Below are 27,047 nucleotides of genomic sequence, written 5' to 3'. Positions count from 1 at the left end.
AAATATATTCTATTTTCATGAGAACTTGTTTTTGGTTTCTAGTCCATTGAAAGATATTGATATTCAGTGAGAATACCAATTAAAATTTTAATTGTATTCATCAGTTTTTGAATAGAACCCACACTCTAGCAAGTCGAGGTTAAGAATAGTGGAGAAACTTGAGTGGTTGAAAATCGAGATTTGGATTAGACCGCCTTTTCAAATATCAGATGTACGAATTTGATAAAGAGGTTTATTTCTATAAATATCACAATACTTGAGTTTTTAGGAAAAAAATCATTTTTTTACCATAGATCAAAACTATTTTCTAAACCGAATTTTTCGAACAACTTCACCACTACAATCTGTGTATAATCACCACAGTCTACTTTTGATTTGTTTTCTTAGTTTTAGTTAGATTTGATAGATTAGATTAGATTGATAAAATTCCTTTTTTATTTATCATAGTTAATCTTAGATAGCTTTAGATTAGTAATTACTTTATTTAATTATTTAAGTTGCACGAATTATTTAATTATCAATTTAATACCAATCTTTCTATGAGTTCAATAATTGGAATGCTTTTATTCAATAGACTTATTTCGTTGTAATTATTATTTAGTAACGATCTCGTATACTTGCAAGTAAGTGAGAAAGTGGTAACAATTTTTTGGCTTAAAATTTTTGATTATATTTTATTACTATTTTCATCAACACTTTTTGCACACCACAAAGCGACAAACAACTCCTCTAACGTTTCAAACGTTATTACTTTAGATATAACAAATAAACGAACGCTCTTTAAAGGGTCTTGAATGCATCCATTCGGCTCCAAAAGTTTAAATCATGTTAGTCATGTACAACTCGATCCTCTTTTTGTTTAAAATATCACAAAAAGATAATGTTTAAATTCACAAAATCTTAACATTTTCACTATTAACAAAATTAGACAACATGGTAAGCTATTAGTTTTCTTAAAACCTTAAAGAGACATTTTTTTTGTGAAAAGAAGTATAAAATTTAGGGTTTGTTTTTAGAGTGATAAAGTTTAAAAGTTTGAGAGGATTTTCGATGGAAACAAAAGAGATGACGCTTGGTATTTATAGGAGAAGAACTCGATATTGGTGTGAATTCCTCATATTAAATGAGCTGATTGGGCCAACAAATATTAAATATCTCAGTTAAAATTGATTAGCTTGAACTTGATAGTTATATGTGTCGAGATTTGTACTTTGTACTTCACAATACTTTTCCCTTAATAATCAAGACACAAATTAAGAGTTAATTTGATTAATGAACTAATTTTATATTATATTCAAATAAAAACCAATTAAGCAATACTAGTTAAATAAAAATATTTAAAATTTTAAATAATAGAATAAAATTAGGATTGTTGAAGTGGTAATTAGTTTTAGTAAATTTAATTTTTTTTAAATTAGAAACAAATGCAGTTAACTAAAAGAAGGATTATGAGATGATAATATTATTATAAATTTATATTTATGCTTATATTTAAGTTTTAGATTGAATTGGTATCACGAGTCGGTCGAACATCAATGTAATTGAGAAATTATTAAAATATCTTATATATACAAATTAAGTTATCTAATTTTTTTATACTTATATTAAATTTTTGACTGAGTTAATTTCATGAATCAATCGGGCATGCAAAATTATTTCAAATATAAAATCTTCAACTTTACCATGACAACCGAAGTATCATATGCTTTCATATGAAATTTAAATAAATATATTTATTACATAATTTTTTTTCACCCACGTCGTAGGTATATGGTACATCTAGTTATATGTTAAAAGGGTTAGTTAAGATGGGCCTCGCAAACTCAATTATGAATTTACCAAAAATACCAATATTTTTATAAAATAATTAAATATTATTTTGAGAGTATTTTATCTATTTTTATTTTAAATAAAATCTAGAATAAGATAATTTCAACCTAAAATATCCAAATTTACCATTTTAATCAAATTGTTTTTTTATATTATTTTCTAATTACCTAAATTGTTTTTACAAAGTGTGTGATTATTTCAAAATCTTGCCATAAATAAAAACCACCTATTTCCAAAAAGCAAAAAAAAATAGCCAGAATATCTAAAAATCTTAGCTTTCCCAGACAAAGAAAAAAAGAAGGCGAGTTTGTAGTTGGTGGTTGCGGTTATTTCTCGCTGAGTTGTACATGGTCTTTTCCCCGTTCCGACCCATTTTTCCTCTTTCTCTCTCTCTCTCTCTAGAATCTCTCCTTCTTCCTTCACTCTCTCCTCAATCCTCTGTCTACCCATTTTCACTATCCCCTTGTTCTCCCTGAAACTGGCCCTTCCTTTTTCGTTCCCTTTCAGATTCAGTAGTTTCCAATTCTTGGCCTCCGTCTTGGGCTGGGCCCTTTTTTTGTTGATCTTGATTGACTTCTGGACTGGCTTTGATCAGCTTTTCTGTTGATCTGCTGAAAAAAAAATTGCTCTCTTTTGGATAGTTTCCGGTGAGGAATATAATACTCTTGATTGTCTTCAATTTTTTGGATTCCAATTGTTGGTCTTTGTTTATTAAAAAGGGTGTTGCCTTTTTAGTGTTATTATTGAATGTACAATTAAAGATTCGATATTTTCTGCTTTCCCTTAGATTTATATATCCATAGATCTCCTTTTTGGATACTTACGCCTTTTGATCTTCCTTTCTTCTTGTTTGCTTTGGGATTAAGAAGAATGGAGTTAAGATTCTTTTACCATTTGGTTATATAAATCAAAAAGTTCACTGTTCTTTTCTAACTTAGGCAGCTTTAGAAACCAAAATTTCAATTTGGCCTTTTTGGTTGATTCTGAGATTTTTTTTTGTTTTTGTTGTAAGCAGCTTATGGGATTGAATTTGTGGATTGATCTGATCAATGGATTGAAAGTGGAAAAGGATACCCAGCTAGTTTAATACAGATTCATTATTCCAGTGGTTTGAAGGGAAACTCAGAGTAGTATATATTTTTGGGTGCGATACCAAAGCGGTTGCTTTAAGAGAATATTAGAATTTTAAGGGATTGAAGGAAAAAAAATCAAGATATTATCAATCATTGAATAGGATTTTGGCTCTGAGTTCAGGAAGAAATTTTGAGATTTGGTGAAAAGAATTGTAAAATTGAAGGTTATTTGGTGGAATAATCTGCACATTAGCTGGAAAGTCTGAACAGGTTTCTTTAAGGATTTTTCCCAACAAGTTCTGACGGATCCGTCTACTGAAACTAGGGGTTGCAACTGTCTGGCTGGTCTGGAGTGCATCTTAAGCATCATCAGGGCCCTTAGAATGGGGTCCTGCTTATCTGCTGAAAGCAGGAGCCCTCGCCCTGGTTCACCTTCGTCCCCTCATCTGGCGAATATGAAGAGGAGGAACTCAAGGAAGGTATTAGGGTCTCGGAATTCTTCCTTTGACTACCGGAAGGAAGAACCGTTGCATAGAATTCCAGGGCGGTTGTTCTTGAATGGGTACAATGATGTTGCTTCACTCTTTACTCAACAAGGCAAGAAAGGTACCAACCAGGATGCCATGATTATTTGGGAGGTTAGCTCCTTTTATACCTTTACACGTGTTTATTTAAAATTTTCATTTATGTATTTGGCTTTATGTGCGATGTTTTCTTGAATAGCTTTGAAAACAAACAATTTATCTTATAGTAGGAGTATAATATTTCTTGGATGAAGGACCTTGCCTTTTTTCTGGTTGCTTGCAATCCCATAGTGTTTAGAATTATTTGTTGGTGTCTTTTATTATCTACAATGTTTAATGGATTTAATGTTAATTTCTAATTCCTTCTTTTATTTGTTTATGTATCTTATACGCAAGTTCCTTGCATACATATCTTCATAGCTGTCTAATTAGAGGAAAATCAACACTTTTTATATTAATTGGCTGCACTTTCTCATGTTTCTTTAGGATATTATCCAATTATTTAGTGGCACTATGAAATAATGTTTCCATGGTGGCAAATTAAACTCTTCTTCTTTTTTTTCTACTTTGTATTTGCTAAATGTGTCTGTATTTGGGGACTATGTGTTTGGCACACCTTGGAACTCATTGTTTTAGGATATTTATCTTTCTTTCTTGATGGATGAGAATATATGGTGGATTCCAATGTCAAGAGAAGTAGAGGAAGCCCTAAAAGGTTATGGTTGGAAACTGTTTAATAAGACATTAAAGTTACTCTGCTTATCTACAATATGGTCTCAAATACAGGTTGCAATATAATCCATGTAGCTCCCTAGTAGTGGAAGCAAACATATTTTTTTCTTATTTAGAAGCTGCCATAAATATCGATGATGGTAACGTGTATAGATGGAATGATGAAAAAACATTTCTAACTCTTTTCTACGGTTGACCCTTTGTTAGTTAAGAAGGCCAAGGCATTAACCTTTTTATCTTTGGAGTGTATATCCTTGTTTTTGAATCCGTCATGCTAATATATTCTCTATCATCATCAATTTCTCCTTGTTTTAAATGTTTTTAGTAACATTATAAATTTTGTTATTCTGCAACATCATGTTCCACTTCTCGCTGTCTGTGGCTGTTGTTCTCAGAATTTTGGTTCAAGAACAGATACTGTTTTCTGTGGCGTTTTTGATGGTCATGGTCCCTATGGTCATATGGTAGCTAAGAGAGTGAGAGACCATCTTCCGTTAAAACTGAATGCTCATTGGGAAGTTAGTAAATCTGGTGAGGATGCTCTCAGAGAGATCAATTTGAACACTGCAGGAAGCATGAACAGTGAGCAGACCTCATTTTTAACAGCTGATGAGGAATCTAGGGCATCTGTAGATCTCGAGGAAACAGAAAAGTACCCAGAGATCTTTCAGACACTTAAAGAGTCTTTTCTGAAGGCTTTCAAAGTAATGGATAGGGATCTTAGAACACATGCCAGTATTGATTGCTTCTGCAGTGGGACGACAGCTGTAACTTTGGTGAAGCAGGTATACAGCTGCAAAATTTAAAAGCTCTGAAAACCTATGTTATGATTTTAAACATAATTCCTTTGGCTCTTTTTATAGGGTCCACATATTGTCATTGGAAATGTTGGGGACTCCAGAGCTGTTTTAGGTACAAGGGACAAAGACAATTCACTTATTGCAGTTCAGTTGACTGTTGATCTTAAACCAAATCTTCCAGGTCCGTGTGTCTGTTTTAATCAACCCAAGTTCATTCATATGTGAAAGTCATTCATGCTTTGTATTTAATTGCTGAGTTTCAGGCTAAAAACTGTCTCAGTTAAATAAAAAATACTTCAGTTTTAGGAACTTTGATGCTTTGGACTTTTTATGCCAAGTTTTGTCTTCTCTATCGTTCATTGCCTATTGTATATGCTGCACCGAGTGTACCACCCACTTGGTTTTTTCTTTAAATTCATTGTTTATTGTTGATATAGGAGATAAAAAGGTATAATTAAAGGGAATATAAAATGCTATTTGAAATGTTCCTTTTGTGTGTATCAGCTCTTCTAATAAGATTCTTTTTAGCTCTCCATACCATTTCTCATGCCCATTGCATCCATTGTATGCTGATTGGCCCCTAAATTTTGTGTCCTTTTATTTTAAAGCTATAGGCATGCAAAAAAACCCATATGATTCAAGTTCTTTTTAATTTACTTTATTTGATCTTTTTTTCATTAGATATAGAGTAGTAAGAAGAGGATAGTATCAAATTCTCTACTTCACAATATTTAAGTAGTCAACAACGGACATCAACCATAAGGAAATTATGCATATTAGCCAACAAAAAAATTGATCGTTTTGTAGATAAAATAGACCACTCTGTAGACTTTATTAGATGCCTTAAGCTTATTATTTGCAAACACAATTACATACATAAACACACATGTATACATATTACGCTTAACTTGACTCATTTTAGTTAACATTTTCACATTGTGTACTTGTATGAGCATCAAACAATTTGGTTCAATTGGTTGGCAATGTGAGGCTGAAATATCTTAAAACTTGGAAGGATATGTTCGATGATTGGTGAGGGAGCTTAAAAGTTAGTTGTAGTTGAGGATTTTGTAAAAGTTGTTTGTAGTGTCTTTTTAAGGACTAGAATAATGGGGGACAAGAATAGAATGTGGTTAATAAGATGAATTGATTGAGGAAGTATGAGACGCTGGTCGCAATGGTAAAAAGATAGTTGAAAGTCCAAGTGTATATAGAATAGGTGCATTCACTCAAAACTGATTGATTTGTGTATGAGCATCACAGGTTTGATGAAATTATTAAGTCTACAAAATGTTGAAAGGTTTTGTAATTATGATAACCACCTTTGTTCTGAGCAATGTAGTAATTTATGGAAAACCAGATGGAATGAATTTCCCAATCGATGGGAAATTATGTTGAAATCCAGATTAATGTGGAAACACAAAATTGATTTGCAAAAACAAAACATCTGCAGATATTCTGAAATGAAAAACATAAAGGAGTCTCGGGAAGATAAACTGCTGAACTAAGCATTATTGATTCAAATTGCTTGGTTATATGGTGTGCACTTCCAAAATAGAATGCACTAGAAAATAAATTCTTGTTCTATTTGATTGCTTAATTCTTGTATTCTATCATTATACTTTCAACATCAAACTTACTCTAAATCATCCTTTTTACTCCTTTACAGCGGAGGCAGAGAGAATTCAAAAATATAAAGGTCGTGTCTTTGCTCTTAAAGATGAACCTGAGGTTGCCCGAGTTTGGCTACCAAACAGTAATGCACCTGGCCTTGCCATGGCAAGGGCTTTTGGAGATTTTTGCCTCAAGGATTTTGGTCTCATCTCTGTGCCTGAAATATCTTATTGGCACGTGTCAGAGAAGGATGAATTTATCGTCTTGGCCACTGATGGGGTAATGAAGCCAACATGTTTAATTCTTATTAAAAATCAAAACGAAAATGGCATTTGAGCCCTTTTCTCTAGTTCTAATAAGGTTTGCTCCAAACTTTTGCAGATTTGGGATGTGCTTTCAAACAAAGAAGTAGTAGATATTGTAGCATCTTGTCGAGCTCGCACATCTGCCGCACGAGCTTTGGTTGAGACAGCTGTTAGAGCTTGGAGATACAAGTACCCAACTTCAAAAGTTGATGATTGTGCTGTTGTTTGCCTATTCTTTGATTCAACCTCAAACAACCTATCTACTGTTTCCAATGCTAATGCCAAAGTGCAGCCAGTTTCAATGGACCAAGTTGAGAATGGGAATGAGAAAGACAATAATATCAATGTCTTAACCAGTGTGGACCGGTCTGGGACTGTTGGAAGTGGAAAAGTTGTTCCAGGAGGGAATGAAGATTTAGATTTAGATGTAGATGTAGATTTAGACTGCTCAAAGGAGGAGGAAATGAATTCAGAAATAGGAACAGATTGGTCAGCCCTTGAAGGAGTATCTCGTGTCAATACCCTTTTCAATCTCCCAAGGTTCGATCCTGGAAAGTAATGTTCTGATGCAGGAGGTTCAAAGCCAGGCTTCGACATGAGAAAGGTTCGGTTACTACTACTATTACTTTGAGATTTGCTTAGATAAATTATTGTAATATTTATATTCATTTTTCTACAGAGTGGAAAAGAGGGGCATTGATTTGGTTTGGTTTGGTTTGATGTTAAAAAATGGAGCAAGCAGACCCGGCTGTATTAGTGTGTCTGGGAAATTGTCCTTTCTATCTATAGTCTGTTGGGTAGAATTGGAATTTTTGTAAATCCAGCTCTCCATCTCATTATTATTGTTATTGTTAATTTGTGTTCCACCTTCAAATGTTCATGTGTGAATTGTTGGTTAAGTCATTGTATTATGCTGTTAAATGTTTACTTTGTGACAATGAAATGAAGCCTCATTATCCTTAATAGATTTCAAAGTTGAAGAGCATGCATGCATTCATAACTTGTTTCTTCTTTTGAATATTGGTAGCACTAATGGCCTTAGTACTAGGAATTTCCACTTGCTAATCCTCAAAATGCTGCTGTCTTTTATTGAATTTGGCTGTGTGTGTATGTGATGAACGGTGAAGTGGTCATACTGATAGGCAAGGAAAGCTTCATATAATGAATTTTTTGAAATGATCATATGGAGAATAGATATCTTTTATTTGTTGGTTAAATTTTGCTATTAGTCCTTGTACTTAGAAAAAAAGTTGTGGATTTAATATTTGTATTTTTATTTGGTTATCTTTAGTTTTTATATTTTCTAAATTTTAAAATTTCGATTATCATCAAACAATGATTATCAAATTCATTAAGTAAAATTATGCTATTTTTTGAATATGATGTGATAAACATATTATTGTATATTGTCATGTTAGTTTATTATTTTCACAAATGACTCGCTAAAAATCTAGTTGATGAATTAACAATTGTAGTTTCTGTTAAGATTGAAATTTCAAAATTTAAAAAATATAGGGACTTAGAATGATCTAATTGTAAAAAATTGACTAATTTTATAATTGTGTGAATAGTTTAGGACTAGTAATTGAATTTAACTCAATGGATTTAACAGCTATAGTTTGGATCAAGATTAAAATTTTAAAATTTGAAAAGTATAAGGACTAAATGATCAATTTAAAAGTATAAAGGCTAAAATTGATCAAACAAAAATGTAAGAATTAAATTCACAATTTTTGTAAAGTACAGGTATTAATAGCAAAATTTAACCTTATTGTTCAAATATATATTTATAAAAAGAATCTACATTAATATAAAAATGTTTTATCCTTGCACTGGATGGATATGGATATAACGGGCCCTGAGAGCTGATATGGATATAAAATGAATTAGTGGATTTGAAATAGAAATGAGAAAAGAAATAAATATAAAACGGGTCAATGGATTCGAGATAGAAATGAGAAAAGAAGCAAACTTGGTGATATGCTATAGTACATATGTAGTTGTGATATGATGATAATGAGATTATATGTTCATATATGACATGCCAAATGAAATATGGTACGAGAATATGCACGTGAGACATGATACTAATTGATAATTAGATCACATATTGATTGTATTTGATATCTTATTTCTATTTGATTATTGATTCAAATCATGATAGCATCATTGAGCCTTATTGATTAGTGTACCGTTTGTCTATTTTCGTATGCAAGTATCGTAGATCTTGAAGCTTCAAAGTGATTGACAACATCCAGATTTAACTCTTGACTCAGCAAGTTAGTATATTTTTATTTTGTCAGTTGCAAGTGGCATGTACCTAACTTTTAAGTTGTCCTTGGATTCATGTTGTCATTTTCATACTTAAGATTGGAATTGTTAACCTTTAATATAATCACATAGGTTGGTAATAGATATGAAATGCTATAAAGTGAATTTGGATTGCTGTTCATATGCCAAGTAAATGAGAGAGATGTTTGAGTCTTGAATGAAAGTGAATGAATATATGATCATATGCTTTAAGGTGTTAAATGTACCAAAGATGGTAGTCTAGTATTTAAATTAATGCTTAAATTGTATAAAGTTAAGTTCTTCTTAATCACCTAGACCATTTGAGTGTTGCACATGACAAATTTGAAAGGAATGAAGTAAAGTTTTGGAAAAACTGCCTTTGTGGTTGCAACATTCCCTTACCAGTATCACGACATCGAGCTGTTGTTTTTGTAGTCGCGATTATCCCTTGCTGAGGTCGCAACATTGAATCTCCTTGTCCTCAAGGTCGCAACACTCTCTTGCTTAAGTCACAATGTCAGCTTCTTGTCTTCATGGTCGTGACAACATGCTTTTGCCCTTAGTGTCACAACATGCCTCATTCATGGTCGCGACATTACCCCTATATTCTAAAAATTTTACGTTTTAATCCCTTGTATATCATCGGTGTTTTATAAGAGCTTTTGTAAGCTCACTCATGACACAAATTTGATTAAGTAATGTGTTTAAAAGATGTAATATTTAATTGTTTGTATAATTTGTCTAGTTGAATATTGAAACGACATTATAGTTGTTTCAGCAAAAAATGTGGCACCTTATGTCTTAGATCCGACGATTGGCTTGACAGTGTGGCGTTACATTTAATGGTATCAGAACTATAGGTTTAGTCGATTCTTGGATCGAGGTCCATCTTGAGTTTAGAGGCACATGCCAAGGTCAAGTTAAGTCTAAGTCAAGTTTTGGATGTTGATTATTCATTATTTTGTGTTATGACTTGAAAATGTCTGATGAACCGAGAAATGCTGTTAAGGAAGAAGTCAATAGTAGCGATCACTCCGTTGAGGGAGAAAACCATGTTGAGATCAAGGCATATAGTGTTGATCAAGTTGGTGCTCGATACAGAAATAAAGCTAATAGACCTCTCTAGGAGGGTCGGGGAGACACTCTGCACAATAGTGGATGCACTCCAAAAAGTAACAAGAAATGCTCCGCAAGCTACATTAATAACTGCAGTCTCTGATAAAAAGGTTATGAAAGTATGAAGCAACTGAGTGTTGACCCTTCCTCTACCGAGAACTGGTTAGAGTCAACTGAACGAGTTTTACAATAGCTAGAGTTTTCACCGTTTAAGTATGTCACTTGCGTGGTATCTCTATTGAAAGAAGAGACATATCAATGGTGGCTAATTGTCACTTGACATGTGTCAGCATATCAGGTTACTTGGACATTCTTCTAGTTCGAGTTAAAAAAGAAATACATCGACGAATTGTATCTGGAGGATCGAAAACAAGAGTTCATGAAATTGAATCAAGGGGATATGCTAGTAGTTGACTACAAATGAGAGTTCTTACAACTTAGCAAGTAGCTCTTGAGTTAGTGCCAACGAAATAAGAAAGTTGAAAACGGTTTCTTCGAGGAATGAGGGATGAACTCCGAGTTCAGCTAGTTTTGCACAAACTTAAAATGTTTTCTAGTTTAGCTGAACGAGCAAAGATGGTTAAACAAGCCATGAATCTTGATAAGAAAGTTGAGGATTCCCAAGCATTCGGGAAAAGAGTTGGAACCACTGGTTCACAACTTTTTCCTACACGAGTTAGGGAGTATCGAGGTTCTTCGAGATCAACTCCATCAAATGTCAGATGAGAGAAAGACTGAGTTAAGCAACCATCAGTATCTGTTGGTAGTATTGGGGGTCTAGTGAAAGATGTGAGTATCTCGAACTGTTAGTATTGTGGTCAAATACATAGAAGTGAATGTTGGAAGAAAACAAGAGCATGTTTCCAATGCGGATTCCTAGAGCATTTAGCTTAAGATTGCCTGATAAATGTTAATGATATGTATACACCTACTCAGATATCTGCTCCTGTAGCTAGAGGTCAGGGTAATCCCAATGGTAGTTCAATTGCGAGGGGTAGACAAAGGAAAAATCTGATTTAGCAGCACTAGATTCTGAAGCTAAGGCTACTACTCAAGCCTATGTGGTCAGAACCAGAGATAAGGGTGATGCTACCAATGTTTTAGCAAGTATATTTCTTTTATGTTCTCCACCCGTTCATGATTTACTTGACCATGGCTCTATACATTCGTATGTTAATTCTAGTTTTATGAATTCGGGTAAATTGAAATCTGAGTTGTCTAAGCATAGAAATAGTTGTTACAAGTACCTTAGGACAATGTCATATCCCAAAAATCAGGTTAGTAGAATTGAGTTAGGAAATCAAGAGTTAGTGAATCGAAAATCGTAATTAGTTTAAATAATTTAAATAATTAGGAATAAATAAAATATTAAAAAAATTAGAATTAAAAAAAATTAAGTTTAGAAAGTAAAGTTAGATATCTAGGAAATAATTTGGTTAAAATGAATTTTTAAAATGAATTCGGATTTACAAATAATTTAGAAAATAAATTTTAATTGAAAAACAAATGCCTATTTGAAAAAAAGGAAAAAACTGGGGGTGGTTAAATGGGAAATGACCCAATTTTTGAAAATTGGTTTTCTATTTAATAACCCCCACCGTCCCTCCCCTCTCACTTTCCCCCTTAATTTAAAATTTTCTCAAACACCAAATTAGAGATTTTCTCTTTGAATTGGTTCATCCTTTATTCTTAATCTTTCTAACACAAATTCCTCTTTCAATTTCAAAGAATAATCAAGTTCTCATCCTCAATTCCTCTATTGTTCTTCACAGCTCCTAGTTCGAATTTGATCTTAAACTCGTCGTTTTTGTCAAATTGAGGTGAGATTCTAAATTTTTATGATTAAACTAAGTGTGTTGTTATTTCAATTCGATTTTTAATTGATTTAATTAAAATTTCAACAAATCAATCAATTTTAAACCAATTTTTAGCTTGAAAATGGTAGATCTCGTATTACTAAGTTAAGCTTCTATTTTAAAGTAATTTTCAACTCATTTTGATCTAATTAAAAGGTATTTGATCTTGATTTAATAAATCTTTTAAATAATTTAAACCAATTGAACATTTTCCCCTTTTTAATGATCATATAAGCTTATTTTTTCCAAAAAAATTAGATCCGTGTAATTAGATAAAATTGATGGTTTAGATATATAATCAGATGATATTTAGGATATATGAAGTCAAAATCTAATCTTAGAAACGAGATTTGAGTGGTTAAACACCTATTTCAACAAAATTTGCCAACTTTTCGATATTGTGAATGAGAGGCTTTGATCTGTGATTGTTGAGTGATGTAGTTGTGTTTATTGTTGTTTGTAATGCCTTTGTATTATGTTTGATGTGTATGTAAAGTGTCAACTCGATTGGAAGCCTTTACAAGTAAGGAAAAAGGAAAACATAAGCTTACTTGAGCATTGTCATTGAAACCAAGGTTGCAAAGGTGAGTTATCTAGTGTGCTGTAATTAATGCACAAAGCAGTGAGTTAAAGTGGGGTTTAGGCTAATCACCTATCCTAAGTCCTAAGGCTAAGTGATCTTATTTGTGCCTTGTTACTTTGCAAATAAAGCCTATGTGTGATGTGATTTGCTTAAGTGTAATGTGATAATATGTGATGAGTACATGTCTGAATATGCCTTAAGACCTACTGGTTTTGTGCACACATATGAAATATATATGGCTTAATGGGCAAGTGCTTGCACTTGAAAGTGCATGATATGAATATGTGAAAAGTGATGTGATAGTGATATGTGTAAGTGTGCATAAATCAGAAAAATATATGTGAAACATGGATATGTTGATCTTGTGATCTTTTGAAACTATTGAATATAGTTGGCATGTCATAATATTTGAGTACTCATATATGTGTTTTGATATTGAGACTTGTTGGAGGGATAAAGAAATGTAAAGCATAGCTTCATTCATTGGGATATGTTGGTGTGTTGGAGAGGGTTGGCATAATGCTACACTTATTTGGGACAAGTTAAACTCTATGAGTTATTGGTGTGGTAGAGATTCGTTTATCCGATGTGTTGTATTGTTATGTATATTTCATAATTACAAGATGCCAATGTATCAACATGAATATATGATTAGTGATAATAAGTGTATCTGTGCTTACTAGTTTTGCTTTTAACTCTTGAATTTGAGGTTTGTTGTAGCATCTCAATTACTCACTGAGCTTGTTTAAGCTCACACTCTCTTGTATTTATTTTTGAGGAGAAATATCTTGAATGGAGTGGTGAAGTAATCAAACTTGTGATCCCAAGGCAAAGCATCTTGATTGTGCATGTGAGATGGTTTTAGTAGGCAATAAGGGATGTCAATGTAAGTTTATTTTGAGGGACTAGACTTTAATTTTGTTTTGGTTTGTAAATGGACTTTCCATGGACTGTTTAAGGACTTTTATAACAACTAGCAAACCTACGCTCCCATCTGACATTCTAAGAGCTTGTAGGGTCAAGCTCGCAACTCCAACACAAGTAATGGACCTACATTCCTAACTTACAGTATAAGAGTTCGCAAATCCGAGCTCGTAGCTCCAATCCAGTTAGTGACTCAAATTTTACTAAGTTGCTTAAGGATTATAGAGAAGACAGTTTGAAGTTTACTCAAGTTCAGAATTTACTTAAGTTCAAAACATATTTAAGTTCAAAAATTTGCTTAAGCCCAAAATTTCTTTAAGTTCGAAACATGCTTAAGTTAAAGGTTTGATTAAATTGAAAATTTTGATGGAGTTCGCAGAAGGAGTTCAAAACATCAAGTTTTTTCAAACTTTAAATTTTTTATTTAGATCATAACAAAGTAATACATGCTTACAATCATTTAAGGCACATCCTCCCCCTTCAAGATCCCTGGCGATCTCACCTTCCCCCTCTACGACTTCAATATTTTCAATAGCCGCGATGGTGGCATTGTCATTAGTAGGCACAACGACCGACTCAGAAGGACCTTCATCAAGGTAAAAATACTTCTTCCACTTAGATGCGAACCCATCCCAAGCAGCTCCCGAGGGGAAGCGAGCATCAAAACCAAGTTGATCCATATTTATCTCGTAGAGGGCGTCAAAGTCAACTTTACGAGCATCGAAGGGTCCAGCCACAACCTGAGTATGCAGAAGAATGTTAGACGTGAGCTCAGAAGTGAGACTACTCAGGGTTTCTAGAGTCTCCTTAAAATTTTCAAAAGCTTCTTCATGTTTCTGCTTTAAGCTTGCCATTGCAACTTCATGCTCAACAGCGATTCAACTCACAATGGCCTTGTGCTCTTCAGTAGTTCTCCTTAACTTAGCACCTAAAGCCTCACTTCTTTCTCTTTCAACCATAACTTCGCTAGATAATCATCATTTCTCACTTGTGCAGCCCCTGATCTCTCAGCGAGCTCTTCGTTTTGCTTATAGAGCACTTCATTTTCATCTCTCATCTTCAAGTATTGCTCACGAGTGCTCTCAAAATCTCCTTCGAGCTCTTTTTGATTAGCCTCTACCCCAACAACATTTTCATCAAGGCCCAAACTGATCACGGTAACCTCAACCAACAAATATTGCAAAGAGGAACTGAGTTTCGATAATGTAGACTTCTGGGAACTCCCTGATGACTCACCAGCACGCATATGCCTTTTTGCAGCTTCTAGCACAGAAGCTTTCCACTTTTCAATCATGCTTTGCAACTCTCTCGTGCTTAAATTCCCGCAACCTAGGACCAGCTCGCAATCATCTTTAGCAGATGGCTCCTCAGTGGGAGGTAGAGAATGATGAGAGATACAGAGAGGAGCAAGAGAAGGGGAACTACCTTGAGTTACAATAGGAGAACTTTTGCGAGTTGCAAACTTTGAGCTCGCATAACAGAGGGCCCAGCATGATCTGCCTTCCTTTTGCGACGAGACTCTAACCTGCCATTGTCCGCTTCCTCCTTGCTACTGATGATCACATTAACAGCCCCCATATCAGTCATGCGCTTCTTGCGCATGTCCCTTAGAACAACTCGTAGGTCCATAGCTTCGTTAATTTCCCGCGATATATTGGTACTTTCCTCAGAATCACTTCCTAAAGTACAAGATGTGCCTGCACCACCAACAATCCCAATATTAGTAGGAGCAGTTATCAAATTAATATTAGCATCGCTTTTTTCCTGCGATGAGACCACCAAAACCCAAGGACGAGGCCTTACCCTATAATAATTGTAAAAGAAACTCTTAGCATCATTGGTTACGTAAGGCAATGTCCATTTCTCTGGGTCTGCACCTAATGCTTCGGCAACTTCCCTATTGTTACCTCACCTATACCCATTAGGACTAAGGCCCTCAAAGCAATATTGGAACACGTTCCTCACGATTATAATATCTTCGATAACCAAGGAACTACAAGCGCGAAGCCTTTCTAGCTGGACTGAACCTCTATCTATCCTGATTGATCGCCTGAATGAACACATGTCCCTACTCGGTGCGGACCACTCTGTAGAAAAACCAAATCCGTCTGCGAGCTTACATCTCACCCTGATATATTTTCCCCAATGTAGTCGAATATTAGCACATCTGTTCGCAATTATGGTCTCGCCTTTACCGATGGGAGAAAAATAGTAAAAGCCTGATGAACTCCCTCAATTTTGGGCCTTTAATAGATACAAGCTTTGGAAAACTGCGAATTGTGGTGCTTCGTTACGTCGGCAGCAATCAATAAAATAAGCAATCGCGATCAGAAGAACCCGCAGAGTTGACCAGGAGCAATCTGGTAATCTTGAAGAACATTACAGAAGAACGAACGCAAGAGCAAGTGGAACCCCGTTTCCAGAGCATGGAGGGGAAACAGGAAGCTGCCATCACTAGTATCATTAAGCCTATGAGGACCCTCAGGGGTAGAAAATTCGTAAGCAAAATTAAGGATTTGAATCCTCTGTGCACTCAGAACTCAACTCATTTCTTCCCCTTTTGTAGCGTAGATGAAGAAATTGACTTCTACAAGGACCTTTGAAGCACGCTTTCGCGGTGGGCAACGAGAAATTGTCTAACCATTAGCAACCCCATTTCTCAACATGTTTTTGATGTAGAAAGAAAAGAAAAGGATAGAAGATGTTACCTTGAATAAAGTCTCGATCAAGCCTATTTGCAGAAAATGTTAAGATTCTAAGTTTTGGGTTTCCCAAAAACCCCTTTTAAATAAGTTCGTCTTCCTCGCGTTTTGACGGTTCAAATGACCTAGGAGCTCCAACGGCTAAATACAAACAGACGCGATCCACCCGTACATGTGGCAAACTTAATGTCGTGTACCAATGGTCATTGTGTATTCAACAAGGCTATGTGAATGCAAAGTGATGGCTCTAAAGAGCGCCACTTTATAACCTTATTTAAAACCAATATGGGGATTAAATTGTTATATACTTATGATCACCAACGAAAAATTAATATATTGTTATATATTCAAATTAGTGTTTGAACGTTTTTCGATTTACTAGTTCAAACCGCAACTATCTGAACAAAATTTAATTATTATTTTTTAATTTATAATTATTTTTTATTTTTTATGATGTAAAAATAAATATTTTATATTTAGGTTAGTAAAATTAGCTTACAAATACTATATAAAGTTAATTTTTTTAAAAATAAATATGTGAAGAAAATTCAAACTATGTAAAAAGAAAAACATAAAACAAAGCCATTTTATGAAAATAAAATCCAAAATCTCAACCCAAAATTAGTATTGAAAAAAAACAAAGACTGAAGAACATGTAGATTACATATATGCCTCAAAAGACTTTCATATTGCAGCAAATATATAAATGATATTGGCAAATTTATATCCAGTCATTTTGTAGGTTGCACTGCTGCAAACCACTGAAAATATTTTAAGTATGGGTATAAATTAATAAGTGGTGGATACGAGTTGCATTAAATTAACAAAATATGATTAAAAAAAGAAAACCCGCAATTTCACCGTAAAAAAAATGAATTATGGTACAACAGAATCAAAGAATGTTTTATCGCTGCTTCCAACAATCTAAGCTATAGAACTGTGGAGTAAAGCAATTATTATGGACAATAATGTTAGAATTCCTCCAATTCTCAAACTGGAAGCTGAACCAATATCATGGGCACCAACCGAATACACTGCCCCCGAACTTTCATCCTTCACTTTGATGCTCGAAGAGCCTAAATGTAACCATAATCACATATCAGAGCCAACTACAATCAGCTTTCTTTTTATTTTATTTTCAATTTTCGGGAAGGGAGATAATATAGAGCAATCCTAATTAATTAGGAAGAGAGTACATAATTTTCTGTTCTATTTCTTTCTCAAAGAAAAACCGATGCAATTAACACGAAACTAACTAGCATGCTCACATTCTACACACTTTAGGCATTTGGAGAAACGAAATATGATTAGGCTTTGAAAGTTCCCAAAACTGAAAGGTGGACATTAAGTTTCGAACAAAAAGAATATTGTTACTAGTTGGCGATTACTAAACTGCAAAAATCAAAAGCAGAACCTAAAGGTCGAAAGACCCTAAAGGAGATACAATCCTAGCGCACAAACCATAGTCCTGAAACTAGCACATTAGGAAGTCAAGACATGTGTGGACATAGAAAATGCAGCAATAATAAGCAGAAAAACAAAAACTAATTAAAGGATTCAACCTAAACACAGGTAAGGTTGTTCAAGAGGGTACTCACAATTGTATTCAGTCCATCCAATGTTCTGATTTTCTATATCATATATAACCAACTTATTTGAAAGCACCAAATCTGCATTGTAAAGAAATTAAATAAATGAGAGTTGCATCAAAACCTTTCACATTATTTTATTACTGTTCTCATCTTTACGACGTAGTAGATTAAAATAAAAAAAGATCAGCTAAGACGAATCACTGAGATGATTGTTGAACTGAACTTTTACCTTTTGTCAGTTTTAGAAGATCAATACCACAGATCAGTGACATAGAAGCAGTAGGAGGAAAAACTAAATTTCACATTCATAGGCTTTTGATTTAAGCAGATATTTTACTACTGCAGAAGGATGACTGATGAGGAGAACAAGGGATAATAGAAGATTGCTGGAAGCAGAAATTGTGTGGGTTTAGATCAGACTGTCTAAGGTTAATTCATCAAAGGTATGGGTCAGGTTAAGGTCATTTTGTGTTTGGATTTCTTGATATGGGGTAATTTCAGTTTTTGGTTGCTTTTAGTCAAGCCACCTAAGATTTTCTGTAACTTGAGACCACTTCAGTATGATTTTGTGTTCAGAGCCATCTGGATTCAGGTAATGTTCATAACATTTCAGATTCGAGTTAATTAGCATTCAGATCTTCGATTTTTGTTCAGCTTGAACTGACTTGTGTCCAATTCGGGCTTTTTCAGGCAGGTTTTATGTTCGGATTTATTTTGCCTTTAAAAATTGCCAATTGCAAGGTGAGCTTCTGCTACACTGACACAGAGTACATGTTGAAACTCCTTTTAATGTGCACAATTTAGATGCATAAGACCCATAAAAGTAAAAGATATTGTACATCTTATATTTTGCAAGAAAAATGACAAATGAGTTCAAAACAAGGAGTTTAAAGATATACCTCCCAAAAGAATCATATCTTTGCCATCTTTAGATTGCACTCCACTGTTCTGCCAACCAAAACACCAAATATCTTCCTGCAAAAAGCCATAAATTGACATCTTAACGTATAACTCACAACAAAAAGAAAAGTTGACACTACACATAATGAAATAAATTATCTGAACACGGATGCCCAGCTAGTAATTAAATGACAATGATGACGATAATGGTGATCACAATTACAAAATGAACATGTATACTGGCCTTGCTAATTTGTTTGAATCTAGAAGAAACGAAAATGATGGAACTGTCATATTTATCAAATATAACTCCGTGCAACAAAGCTTCACAGTTGACTACAAGAGCATCATGGAACATAAGGCTACATAGTCCAGTCAGCTTATGACAAATAGAGGGCTCCTCTAGTATGCTTATAAAAGTTACTTTACCTGAAACTTGAGAATTCTCACCATACCCACCTGTTAGCAGAGATACCCATGGACCAAGGCCAACCTGATCAACACTTCAAAACTTTTGCCTAAGGCCTGGCCTCTGAAGTCCAGAATGCCCAAAAGTATTAAAAATAATATTATAGAACTACTTCTACATTCATCTTAATAGTTTTAACCATAATCTAGAGTTAAAATTAAATAAAAAAAAGCTTCTATTAACTAAAATAATTCCCGGGTCTTAGGCTGGGTTAGAAAAGCTTTATCCAGGATCCAGCCCAGGCAAGCAGCTCAGCTTGTTGAAAGAACAAGTTGTTACGGAAGAAGGGAAATTACTTTGGGCAGAGAAAAGAAGCAGATATTTCTCATGTTTCTCATTTCTCATTATACTTTCAACTATTTTTTGTAGACAAAACCAGAGAGAAAGGATGAAACTTTCAAGCAGCTAATCTGCCAAAAACCAGTAGCATCATCCTTAAACAAACCACTTTTCTATCCCTCTATTGGTGTCTCACTCCCTCAAGTCACTACCCCAACCCTCCCTTCTGCCCAGTCCTATCTCTTTCCCAGGTAAATTTGTAGTTGGGTTCTTTTGAAGGTGATGTCAACAAATAACAGGCCGACAGAGTAGGCATTGTAAGTTGAAAGCTTCATTCCTGGAAGTGCCAGTGCTTGTACAAATGACAAGGCCTTACATTGGCCGTTCCGCAACTTCCAAGTTTGAAGCATCGTCTTTAAAGGACTTCATCAAGTAAGTTTTATTTAGTGCTTCTTAAAAGAGAAACGGGAATGAAGTAATTGGAATACTCAAAAGAGAAACTTGGATGAAGTAATTGGAATTTATTTATCCAGATGTATTATTCGAATTAAAGGCATGTACAGTGGATAATTTATAGATATTTAGGAAAGTAATAACAACTAAAAGAAAAGGGAATATCACTATTTTAAAATTTCCAAAATTACTTCCTAATCAAAATTCAATTTCAGTAGTAGTAGGTCAAATTAAGTTTTAGTATGCCAAATAAAAATGTGCTAAAGAAAAATAGGCTTAGAAATCTTAAAGGCTGATAGAATGATTAAAAACAATGTCAAAAGTTTACCTACAAAATAAGTGAACGTATATTAAAGATGGAAGTACCAAACTAAAACAATAGGTTTAGCAGTGAGCAAAAAATACACCCTTATGGGCCCTTATATTTAAAAAAAAAGAAGAAGCAGTGAGCAAAAAACCGATTAACTGATTGAACTGAAGTGAACGGAACTGGATTAACTGAAAAAAAAATGGTTAAGTTGGATTTTCAGTTTAATTATCGGTCAAGGCAGTTCATTTAGTCTGTAATCGGTTTTGAATTTGCAAACTGAATAAATTGAACACACTGAATATTTTTTAATTAACAAACCCTAAATTTATATCCATAACCAAGCCCTAATAAATAAATACCGATTACCCATATGAAACCAGCCCAACAACTCCAAATCTAAACCAAATTACCCTAATACAAAACTTACAATTAAATTAATTAATCTAAAAAACCCTACCAACGGTAAATGAGTAAAACACTAGAACATAAAACAGAGGCGTAACAAATCAAACATCTGCTCTAAGCCTCTTCTTCCTTCCAGTCCCCATTTACTATAAGTTGAGATCTTTTGTTAAATTTAGTTATACAAATTCCATGTTTTTCTTTTGTCATAACAGCTCTTTCGTTATATTTACCAAATCAAACGCTATGTTTCTCTTAACAAATATATTTAATTTTATTGGTTCAAATATGTTTTTTTTAATCGGATCTGTCTCTGTCAATAGATAGAAGCTAATCTAAAGTTGAAACAAGGATGGAACTTTTAAGGGTATATAAAGAAATGCACTTTAAAAAGCAAAAGAAAAAGAAATCAAAACTGAAAAAACCCACCTAACTGAAGTTCGGTTCAGTTATATTGGTTGTGGCAATAGGATAGGTCGATTCAGCTTTAATAGATTTGTCTGTTTATTCGGTTATTGATACATAAAAACCAAACCAACCAAATGCATACCTCTAAATAGGCCTAGCTAAATTATGCAAGTTAACATGTTTGCATCTATTATGATAATAGACAAGACCCATAATTTGCATAAATTACACAAAAAGATGAAGACTTGGGTGAGAAACAAAGTTCAACATAAGATACTTTACCATAGTATGAAGCTTTATGGACTAATAGTTAGCATTCTACAATAAAAACAAACGTTCCCCTCGTAAACGCCTAAGGTGATTAGCAATATAAGACTTCCAAATATCAACATCAATGCAAGAAACATGTCTGCAGATCATAAAATGAATTAAAAGATATATATTGTACTTACACGAATTTGGAATGTATACTCATGGGGAAAAACCGTTAAAACAAGGGAATCTTCAAAATGGAACTTTACGACTGGAAATCCACTATCAACACTGCAAGAGCACATAACAAAAGGAAGCAGCAAGTCTCAAACAAAGTAATTCACAGGAATTAATGAAAGAAAAAGCCTGATCAGTCCAACAAAAGTAACTTGACCTTGAGGCAAAGAAATGAAAGAATCAAGGCAATCAAAATATAAATTAACAATTTTCCTTTTTTTTTTTTTTTTGCTAGACTATCAATAACAAATTATGATTAAGCGCAAGAAGGCAGCAATTTATTATAAATCTGTCCTAAGATTTCTGAAAAGCGCGAGAGAGCAACAGTTAAAAAGAAAACAAGAAACAAAAGTGAAGTAAAAACATGTTCTTGAAAAGTCACAATCACATAGTACATCTTTTTGACAAGAGTGGGATAAAAAATCTATTTATTACTGACTACAATTTTGCCATATTTCTCCAAGTCCTAAGAGATTCCAAGTTAGAATAAAACTTTCTAGTCATTCTGGTTCAAAGTAAATAAAAATATGCAATAAACGTATGTGTTCTTATCTCACAATTTCTTTTAGGTAAATCAGTATTGCATGAGTGCATTTGACTGTTTAATTTTTTTCCTTATAACTGCATCCTCGATCAAATGCACATTTTTTATTGTTAGTGTTAGGGAATATAAGGAATAACACCTCAATTTGGAATTGTATATAAAATGAGATATAATATTAAAGCATGAAATGTTCAAATTAAAGTAAATCTTGGGAAATGTAACATTCGGAACATCAGAAATTGCAAACATTGCAGATAAAGCTATTATCCATATCAAGAACAAACAAATGATGTGTATTACCGACATATATACCAGAGACTACAATTGCAGTATCTTACCTTCCCGCAAACTGAAAACATGTAAATTGGTCTTCTACAGTATGCAAGTTCAATGCAGGTTGCTGGGAGAGAATCTATTGACAGAAGAGATGATGTAATTAGTAATAGATAATGTCAAAATCAACATAAGATAAGTGGTAATGTTTACCTTTGTCATTAGTGGTTCATAAATTGATGATGGAAGATATGCTAAGGTTGTACCACTATCCACTATTGTTCCCTTTTGATCTCCACTATCAAAAATATCACTTGGAAGTCGCAGTAGATCACCACCGACCTCAATATCCTTCATTACAATATTGTAATGTGCCCTAAGAGTGTCAATAAAAACATATTTATGAATTTATAAACCAAAAGACCTGATAGATGAAAAAGAGTAAGACCTTAAACAAAAAGTTGAAAACTACAAGGCAATCCATGAACAAACACAAGTAAATAGCAAAATGGTTTAATTTGTCAATCATGATCTCCTACAAAAATTTTAATCCTGCGCTATGAAAGAAACACAGCATTTATATTGTTTCCCAAGGATGAGATGCACCAGAAACTTGAAAACATTTTAGCTATGAATTAAATCTATACTGCTCTCTTCCTAAATTCCATAAGCCTCATTTGGGACACAAGAAATTGATAGGATTGATTTGCATTCACTTTGACATGCATAAATGAGAATGAATGCAGACAATAAAAGAAGACACTTTGTAAACTGTTTATCAGAGGGAGTACGAGAGAATGAGTTTAAGATACGTGTTTCAGATTAACAATGTAATAGAGATCTATCAAATCCTAGATTTGAATGTAATCATGGTCATCATCCAATATAATAGTCAATGTAAAGAATTACTATAGCCAACAACTTGAAGCGCAATTTGCCATTTACAAATGCTAGTTTGGGGAAGTAAAATACAACTTAGACATTAAACTACAAGATAAAGAAACCACAATATTCCATTCTAAAAAATTGAGCATGACCTAAAACAGGCAACATTTATGCTTTACAACCAAGCATGCAACAGTGAAACAATCTTGCACCTAAATTACTGAATCAGAAAGAAGGGTAGATAAAGAACACCACCCCCCCCCCAAAAAAAAAAAAAAGAAGCAAAATTAGGAAGCCCCAACTAGAATTTCTTGGTCATTATCACCCTCAATGAGAAAAAAGTTTAAGCTACAAACCATCAATCATAAAACATAGATATAAAAAAGAAGCTTTTAAGATAGACCACTTACTGGTTTTGAACCATAGGTGTCCTTTTGACTTTCGGAGATACCACTTCACCAATCGCAAAGATTCCACCTCCCTCTATATTATCCAAACAGTGTGCAAACGATTTTTTACTTTCCCAGATGCAGCCAGTTGTGAAATTATAGAAGAATTTGCTTGTCCAAATCCTAGTATCCCATCTAGTGCTTCACTTGATGATCCTAATTCCCCAGATTGTCTAGCACCGCACCTAACCACAAAAGGAAATTCTAAACATCAATAACCAAAAATACACATCAGCAGCAGTTGCAGCAGAACATGTTTCCCTTGACATTGTAAGTTCTGCCCCTACAACAAATACACATCAACAGACTCCACCCATCTCAAATCACTTCTAAAGAACATGAGCTATTTCCCTTTTCTTTTTCTTTTGGTTTGGTGGGGGTAGGGGAGTGATTCAATATGTTGAACAACTAGTAGAGAAAGAAAAGGGTAGGCGCCAAAAACACATGAAAAACTTGAACAGAATTTTAAGATAATAAACAAGATTGTCCCAGTCATGACTAAATCCAGTAACCAGTAAGGAACAGAAGAAAGAGGTAGGAGGAAGATCCGCTGAAGAAAAAAGAAGACTCGATTAGTATGTCTTGCAATCCAGGTACCACAAACACAAAGGAATTATACACACCACATATTAGTTAATCGAAAATTAAATGCGCAAGTGCACAAAGAAAAGTCCTGTTCAAAGAAATTAGAGGCTAAATGAATTAACCCCACATTTTCTGCCTTGTCTGGTAAGATCTTAACCTAAGAGCAGAACTAATATTTCAGCATAGCAAGGCACAACGGTATCTTATATTACAGCCAAACACTTAGAGAGAACCATAAAACTGTCTTTGTCAGCTATAGCCTCTGACAAGAGTGCTCAACAAATCTATGAATACTTGATTAAGACTTCAAGCCCCAAAATGAAACTACCCATCTATTTGTGCACAATATACATATGATGTAGGACAAATAATAGTTACAAACTGTTCCTAGGTCAAGACTGAATGAAAACTAGCCTCAAAGCCAAGGCCATGCTCAAGTGAATTATAAACATTTAGCTTCCTAGTAGACCAACCTATAAGGACCATTTTCATGAACAAGGAGAATAAGCAAGTAAGCAACAATAGCAGAAAACTAAGCTGTGTCCTGAAAAATCAGAATCCATCAGAATTCCAACTCACCCGAATACAACAGTCCCATTTGTAGATCTACTTTGAAGGTTACCAGTCACCTGCTCCAGTTTCATATTGTCCTTTACAAAGTATCCAGCTGTTGAGCTTCCATCACCATAAACAACATTATATTGGCACTGAAGATTGGACTTGCAACCAGGGAGTGGACCATCATATGTCGAAGTACAAAAATCTTGATCACAATAAACCAGGCTTGAAGTGGAGGACTTCTTTGGATCATATAATGTTAATCCTAGCTGCAATAGAGTAACCAAACAATAAATGTTTTCACAACAAAAATTTATCATAATAAAAAGAACACAATAGCCACAACTTTAAACTAGACATAGTACTCTACAGAGATTAAGATCTAGTTATAAAATGAACATACACCGAGGTCACTTTTTGTGGGGCACTTGTCACAACCAGCACAATTCACCCATAGAATGTCACTTCCAGTATCAACTTGCACATAATAGTCCTTTGATGGATTTCCTAATCCAATTTTAGCAAAATAAAGCCTGAAAAAGATTAAGAAAATGAGAGATAAACTAGCACCCCAAAACAAAATTAATGCAAAGAAAATTAACCCCTATTTCTGATAGATCCAATAGAGCAAATCAGCTGAATATTAAGCTACCATTAGCTTTAAAAAAATTATTAAGTATATGCATTGGGTGGAATTAGAGGGCAATTAAGCATTTAACCAAAGGCACCATGGACTTTAACCAGCTGAAATTTTCAACTAAATAAGATAAAACTCAAAAGTAATTGAAAATAATAATAAATTCAATCATACCTGACCCTCTGAATAAGAAATTTAAAATAAAATAAAAAATCCTTTCTTGCAGCAATCGGACCTCATGCAATAAGTGAACTCTACTATAATTAACCATCATCATAGAGAAACATCAAAATTCAGCCAAACTAAAATTCTCCTGGAAAGGAAAAATAAGAATTCCCTTCACCTGATTCGGTTTTACTCCAAAAAGAATTCCTTCAAACATAACATATAAAGGAACACAAATATTTATACATAGAACCAAAAGTAATTCAGGGAAAGAAAGAAAGAAAACTAACCCAGTTTCAGAAGGATGACCATTGCCACCTAAAGGGAGATCCACACCGATAGTAGAGAGAAGCCTACCATGACGACGGATATCATGAGCTCTCAATGCACTTAAATTCTTTCCGTGGCCTGCAAATTTACGTAACACATTTAAAGTCAACACGTTCCCAAAACAACCACAACCGAATTCACCCACCACCGTCACCGCAACAGTCACAACCACCAACGCTAATCTCCTTAGATCCATCATCTCTAACGATTACAAACAATCACCCCCCTCTCTCTCTCCCTCTCTCTTTGGCTCTACGAATTTCAAACTTAATTTCGTTATTGGTTTTTTTGTTTTGCCTAGGGTTTTTGTTAAAATTTAAAAATCCAAAGAAGATTCAAAGAAGGTAGGAGAGAAAGACAACGAGGGAGAAGTGGCATAGACGGAGACCAAAATTCATGAAGAAGAAGAAGAAGAAGAAGAAGAAGGAGTAGGAGGAGGATAGAAATGCGCGTTTTCAACGCCAAATGATGCGTCCTTTTTGTAAAGCTGAAGCACGAGGAGTCTAAGGTATTTTTCTTGTATACTATGAAAACGTCGGTCGCTCATGCTTCGTGTTTGCCTCTTCCTTTTTTCTTTTAATTGTTATTTATTAATGTTGTAAGAACCAGAAGTGCTCACATTCTCGATTAATAACTGTAAAGTAAAATACACGAAATTCATAAGCGATTCCATTTATTCAACAGTCAATTTTTTATCTTTATTTTTTTATTTTTTTATTATCTATAAATTATAATTATTTATTAAATTTATAATTTCCAAGTATAATATAAGCGAAAGAAAATTATTATGATTATTGTTAAACATAATTTGAATAGAAAATTTATTTTTCGAAAAATACATTAAATTTATTTTCGGTGAATCGACTTCTTTACAAAAAATACTTTTTAGTATAAATTCTTTTTGGACTAATTGGTAAGAGATTTTTTTTGACTAATTGGTAAAAGACTTCTACTATTTTTTTTTGTGT

General features: G+C 33.8%; 2 protein-coding genes and 1 long non-coding RNA gene across 6 annotated transcripts; 2 read left to right on the top strand and 1 right to left on the bottom strand.

Moving 5' to 3' along the window:
• Window positions 1-2,007: 2,007 nt before the first annotated feature.
• LOC121216247 (probable protein phosphatase 2C 33) lies at window positions 2,008-7,841 on the top strand. 4 transcript variants are annotated; one of them, XM_041091710.1, is made up of 7 exons: window positions 2,008-2,477; window positions 2,846-3,541; window positions 4,555-4,944; window positions 5,023-5,140; window positions 6,629-6,852; window positions 6,955-7,482; window positions 7,558-7,841. In XM_041091710.1, exons 2-6 carry the CDS (start codon window positions 3,287-3,289, stop codon window positions 7,435-7,437), a joined length of 1,470 nt encoding a protein of 489 aa, XP_040947644.1. In that variant the 5' UTR covers window positions 2,008-2,477; window positions 2,846-3,286; the 3' UTR covers window positions 7,438-7,482; window positions 7,558-7,841. The 4 variants fall into 4 exon arrangements, with proteins under 4 accessions (XP_040947644.1, XP_040947645.1, XP_040947647.1 ...); XM_041091711.1 differs by having other exon boundaries at window positions 2,031-2,477; window positions 2,843-3,541; XM_041091713.1 differs by having other exon boundaries at window positions 2,077-2,477; window positions 2,846-3,509.
• Window positions 7,842-11,898: 4,057 nt separating this feature from the next.
• On the top strand, window positions 11,899-13,420 carry LOC121216246 (uncharacterized). The gene is made up of 2 exons (XR_005912344.1): window positions 11,899-12,106; window positions 12,639-13,420. It is a non-coding gene; the product is annotated as an uncharacterized lncRNA (long non-coding RNA).
• A 3,765-nt stretch (window positions 13,421-17,185) lies between these two features.
• Window positions 17,186-26,678, bottom strand: LOC107960874 (aspartic proteinase 36). Its single transcript, XM_041091709.1, is given in 11 exon segments — window positions 17,186-17,427; window positions 17,950-18,021; window positions 18,843-18,918; window positions 21,617-21,707; window positions 22,536-22,609; window positions 22,684-22,846; window positions 23,766-23,868; window positions 23,871-23,989; window positions 24,969-25,216; window positions 25,351-25,480; window positions 26,040-26,678. Coding segments are annotated over 11 exon segments (1,467 nt in total). The 5' UTR covers window positions 26,279-26,678; the 3' UTR covers window positions 17,186-17,275.
• Window positions 26,679-27,047: the final 369 nt, after the last annotated feature.

The sequence above is a fragment of the Gossypium hirsutum genome, chromosome D04 (genome assembly GCF_007990345.1).
Source record: "Gossypium hirsutum isolate 1008001.06 chromosome D04, Gossypium_hirsutum_v2.1, whole genome shotgun sequence".
In the NCBI taxonomy this organism is placed as follows: domain Eukaryota; kingdom Viridiplantae; phylum Streptophyta; class Magnoliopsida; order Malvales; family Malvaceae; genus Gossypium; species Gossypium hirsutum.
This window is presented reverse-complemented; position numbering and strand designations above follow the sequence as displayed.